The 3,389-nt window shown below is 37.6% G+C and overlaps 1 protein-coding gene across 1 annotated transcript; it reads right to left on the minus strand.

The window, feature by feature from the left end:
• Positions 1 to 666: 666 nt before the first annotated feature.
• Positions 667 to 2,107, minus strand: LOC107577029 (calcineurin subunit B type 1-like; the record flags this gene model as incomplete). Its single annotated transcript, XM_016263150.1, has 4 exons — positions 1,996 to 2,107; positions 1,533 to 1,709; positions 1,012 to 1,071; positions 667 to 851 (listed from the first exon to the last, which is right to left on the minus strand). Coding segments are annotated over exons 1-4 (453 nt in total), but the record flags the coding sequence as incomplete, so codon positions are not given.
• Between the last annotated feature and the right edge of the window lie 1,282 nt (positions 2,108 to 3,389).

A 3,389-nucleotide genomic window follows, 5' to 3' on the forward strand; every position in this document is an offset into this window, starting at 1 on the left:
TATAAAATAATTTTGATAATAAACTTTTGGGGAAAAACACTCTGAAACCAGTAATAATGAATACTTGGGTTAAAATTTGTGATGCAGCAAAATATTGGCATTCAGAAATACTCATTTGTTCTAGTTTTGGCCAAAATCACTGACCAAAATGGTGATGTTTAGTTCTCTGATGGCATGTTTTGACCATGTCTGCGTCTATTATGTGCACACAATGTATATAAGCTACAACAGGTAAACTACAGAATGATGTCAAAACAGCTTCTAGAAAGCAGGATTATGCTAAATATGCACACTCTTTATACTTTTTCTTAGCCCGTTTTCTTCGTCATTTAACATGCGTATAATAAATCTCATGAAAACAAGTTTTTATTACAGCCACAGTTTAAAAGTTTATGTTTTAACAACATAATGGAGAAGAAACACAATTATATCATAAAACGGTGATATTAACTTGATTCTTCAATTGATTATTAAATAAACTTTCAATTTCAGTCAAATCATTTTGGTGCGTCACTAGTGAAAATGGTCCTCTAGGTTTGTTTTCAGCCTATTTATTCTTATTATTTTCAGCAAAAGCTGAACATGGAAATTGTTGATGAAAGTGTTTGGAGTGTCAAATTTCACTATCTCAACATTAAAAACCAGACCCAAAATGAAATGACTCACAATGCAGAACTCCTCGAAAGATATCCTTCCATCCCCATCCTTGTCTGCGTTGATGATGGTTTTGTCGACGATCTGCTGCAGCTGGGTGTCCTTCAGGTTATTCCCTACCATCATCTTCAGCACTTGGAACAGCTCACCGTTGGATATGTAGCCATCCTTATCCATGTCATAAATCCTGAACGCAACTGCAGAAAGAAACATGCCAGAAAAGGTGCTAGAATGCTTTGCTCCAGCGCACTACACTTATTTTGGTTTGGATCAACACTGGATGAACATAAGTGTACTAAACACTTAACCTTAACTAAAGGAAAGTGTTGGGGAAATTCAAGATGGAAAGAGACTCACAGCGGAGCTTCTGCTCTTTGTCACCCTTGACACTGAACTGAGAGACGCCTTCAATGAACTCTGCAAGAAAAAGGTCAGAAAATGGGAGGGTGAGAAAATTGTCTACCCTCTTCACCTTTAACTGGACCAAGTTATGTTAATGCATCTGAACTCCTCAAGTACAGAGCGCCTCTGAAACCAGCAAGGAGCTCAGGTGAATCTTGCACTTTCACAAAAAAAAAGCACTGGACTGAAATGCAACAATTTCAACTGAGATCTGGGTCAGAAAATGCACACATAATATTACATTTCCTGAAGGAAATATTAGTTCTTCCAAAAGATGGGAAAGGGGCAGATTTTATGCCTTTGATTCACATGAGGGCAGTTATGAATGCTTAAAAATATACAAGGAACCCAAGACCAATCACAATTCAGAACAACTGGAATTCAGTACACTTTGCAATGAAATCAACATCCTGATGATTAGCATAAACCCATGAGCAACGCATACTACACATCAACTGGAAAAAGCAGAAATAAACCTTTAAAGTCCACTTCTCCATTTCCGTCTGTGTCGAATATATCGATTACTCGCTGCACCAGCGGATTCTGCTGCAACTCGGGTAGAGACATAAACTCCTCCACGCTGAGAGAACCCGAGTTATCCAGGTCGAGTTTCTTAAACCGCTTCCCTAGTCTTTTAATCTCATCAGCGTCAACTGAAATAGAGAGAAAAAGAGATGAAGAAAACAGTGAGAACAAGTCATTTCAACACAGAACACAAACTATGCATCCCTTTCTTATTCTCTTTGATTTTCCTCCGCTACAACCGTACATCCATCTTCAAAATGTCAATCTAATATGCCTTCAAAGATTGCTCAAGTCTTAAAGCACTCACATACACACACAGGGATGCAATATTCCACATCCAGGGCTCTCACACTCACTTTTATTCATCTTTGGCTGCCATCAGAAAGCCAGAACCCATCCCAGAATAGACCTTACCCAGTTTCTCCTGCCTGGCAGTCATGGTCATCTCTCAGAGGACTGCCGTTCAACTACAGCTTGCTGTTGTGCTGTGTGGACTGCTAAATGGCCTAATCTCATTCACACAGCCACGTGGTACACACCTCCAGTAATCAGCTGCCAGGCTGTTTGCTGTTAGCACTGTGCAGTTAATCTAATTACAAATCTAAATCACAAATTCTCAACCTTTGTAACTCTTCAGTCCCTCGATGTCGGAGGTAACAAAGAACTCACTCTGCTCAACTAATGAGACTTTTTAAAGGAAAAAAACTATTAAAATGCTGATATGAATATTGAGGTCAAGTGTACCATTTTCAAATTAAAATTCTGTCATTAATTACTCACCCTCATGTCGTTCCAAAGCCGTGAGACCTTCGTTCATCTTTGGAACACAAATTAAGATATTTCTGATGAAATCCGAGAGCTTTCTGAACCTCCATAAACAGCAACACAACTGACACGTACAAGACCCAGAAACGTAGCAAGGACATCGTTAAAATAGTCCATGTGACATCAGTGATTCAACCTCAATTTTATGAAGCTACGAGAATACTTTGTGCGCCAAGATAGTGCACATGTGCCATGGTACTATCTTGAATGCGCGGCAGAGACTGACATGAAAGAGAAGAATTGTTTAATAAAGTCGTTATTTTTGTTTTCTTTCCGCACAAAGTATTCTTGTAGGTTTATAAAATTAGGGTTGAAGCACTGATGTCACATAGACTATTTTTACAGTGTCCTTACAACGTTTCTGTGCCTTGATTGATCGTGTCAGTTACGTTGCTGTCTATGCAGAGTGAATTAATTTTAATTTTGGGGTGAACTAACCCATTAAGCCCACCAAAGTCTGTTTTCATACATTTACATTTTTATTTATATAGTTTCATGGAAAAACTTGGATAAAATGAAAGAATAATTAGAATTTCTCACTAATTTGATTAATGACTAATTAAAGAGTTCTCACTTTAATTTGATATGCTTTTTTTTTTCTTTTTTGAAAATATGTGAAACAAACATCTGGCATGCTAGATTTTAAGTGAGTGCAACTGAGTTAAAGGCACAATATGTAAGATTTTTTTATTACAATATCCAAAAACCACTTAGAACAGTGTTATATATTTTGCTGACTTGTGTACTTTATCCCAAATGTTTAGAAGAATAAGCAATTTTAACTAGTGACACAGACCGTGTCTATAGTGCCATTGTGTCGCCTGCTAATGACGTCATACACCCTCGATTTCCGGTTTTGTTTTGTAGAAAACATGGAAACACCAAAGACGGTTTAATATGTTGTGCGTTTTAATAGACCGGTGACGACCGCTCAGAGTAGCATTATAACAGAACTTTCAAATGTATCTAGTATGATAAAACAG

This window comes from Sinocyclocheilus grahami, unplaced genomic scaffold (genome assembly GCF_001515645.1).
Source record: "Sinocyclocheilus grahami isolate Dianchi unplaced genomic scaffold, SAMN03320097.WGS_v1.1 scaffold4924.1, whole genome shotgun sequence".
NCBI lineage: Eukaryota > Metazoa > Chordata > Actinopteri > Cypriniformes > Cyprinidae > Sinocyclocheilus > Sinocyclocheilus grahami.